Source organism: Entelurus aequoreus, linkage group LG23 (genome assembly GCF_033978785.1).
Source record: "Entelurus aequoreus isolate RoL-2023_Sb linkage group LG23, RoL_Eaeq_v1.1, whole genome shotgun sequence".
Lineage (NCBI taxonomy): Eukaryota > Metazoa > Chordata > Actinopteri > Syngnathiformes > Syngnathidae > Entelurus > Entelurus aequoreus.
This window is the reverse complement of record NC_084753.1, coordinates 42,786,695-42,787,927: the sequence shown is the minus strand read 5'-3', so window position 1 is coordinate 42,787,927 and position 1,233 is coordinate 42,786,695. Positions and strand designations below refer to the sequence as shown.

General features: G+C 41.6%; 1 protein-coding gene across 1 annotated transcript in view; it reads left to right on the top strand.

Annotated features, from left to right (window-relative positions):
- The first annotated feature begins 910 nt into the window (after nucleotides 1-910).
- The window catches only part of emx1 (empty spiracles homeobox 1), an 11,996-nt gene continuing 11,673 nt past the window's right edge, over nucleotides 911-1,233 (top strand). The window contains exon 1 of the mRNA XM_062033900.1: nucleotides 911-1,233. This exon is cut by the window's right edge and continues 134 nt beyond it. Coding sequence (XP_061889884.1) covers nucleotides 1,031-1,233 — 203 coding nt within the window. The 5' untranslated portion in view covers nucleotides 911-1,030.

Below are 1,233 nucleotides of genomic sequence, written 5' to 3'. Positions count from 1 at the left end.
TGAGGGCACCACAGACTGTGAATGCTTTTAAAAAAGGCTTAAAAACCCTTCTTTTTAAAAAAAAACTTTAATTTTTAGATATATGCATACTAGTTTTAGCTATTTGGCTATACTAGATTGTATTTTATCTATTTTTTATTATCTTTTTATTTTAATACACTGTAGCCCTTTGAGGTTGTTTACTCAATGTAAAGTGCTTTCTACAAATAAAATCTATTATTATTATTATTATTATTAATACTGTGCAGACATGCTAACAATAGCACGCTTACAGTTAGCATGAAAGAAATCCCAAAACATAGGACAAGGAGGTGTAAACATGCTAAATTGGCAAAAAAAAAAAAAAAAACCTTAAAAAATATATATATAGCATGTTCGCGTTAGCATGCTAACACTAATGTTGGAATTTTTTATTTATTTTTTATTTTTTTATTTTTTCGAACATGAACACACTTACAGTATAATACATCACACAATTTAATATCATTTCACTTTACATCAGTGGTCCCCAACCACCGGTACCGGTCCGTAGACCGATTGGTACCGGGCTGCGGCAAGAAATTGAAAAAAATAAAAAAAAATAAAAAAATAAAAAAATAAAAAATTTAATCAAGATAAAAAACACATTATATACATTATATATCAATATAAATCAATACAGTCTGCAGGGATACAGTCCGTAAGCACACATGATTGTATTTCTTTATGACCAAAAAAAAAAAAAAAAAAAAAATTTTTTTTTTTACATCATGTCGGAAAAGGATATTCACTGCAGGCTAAAGTAGGGGCCAAAAGAAATGCAGAGGTGAGGGATTTGATTGGCAGGTGCTGCGGGCCAATCAGCGTCCAGGCTGCTCATGCAAGCCGCACTCCTGCAGCGGAGGCGCGCAGTCGCGCGCAGGCAGGCAGCTGCCATGAGGGTCTCTCGCAGGTCCGCAGACTTTTGAAGGAAGATCTGCAGAAGGAGAAGACGACCACCGGGCTCTTCTCGCCATGCGTCTTTAGGAGAGGACTTCGCCGGCTCCAGACGATGTTCGCGCCTGCGGGGAAGCGCTGCTTCACCATCGAGTCCCTGGTGGCCAAGGAGAACCCGCTGGTGGAGGAGCCCCTCCGGCCCACGGCCCTCGCCTACTCCAGCCCGGCCACGGACGCCCTGATGGGCGGCTACCAGGCTCCGCCGGCGCGCTCGCTCTACCAGAGCCCGGAGCTGGTGTTCCCGGACTCGGTCAGCCA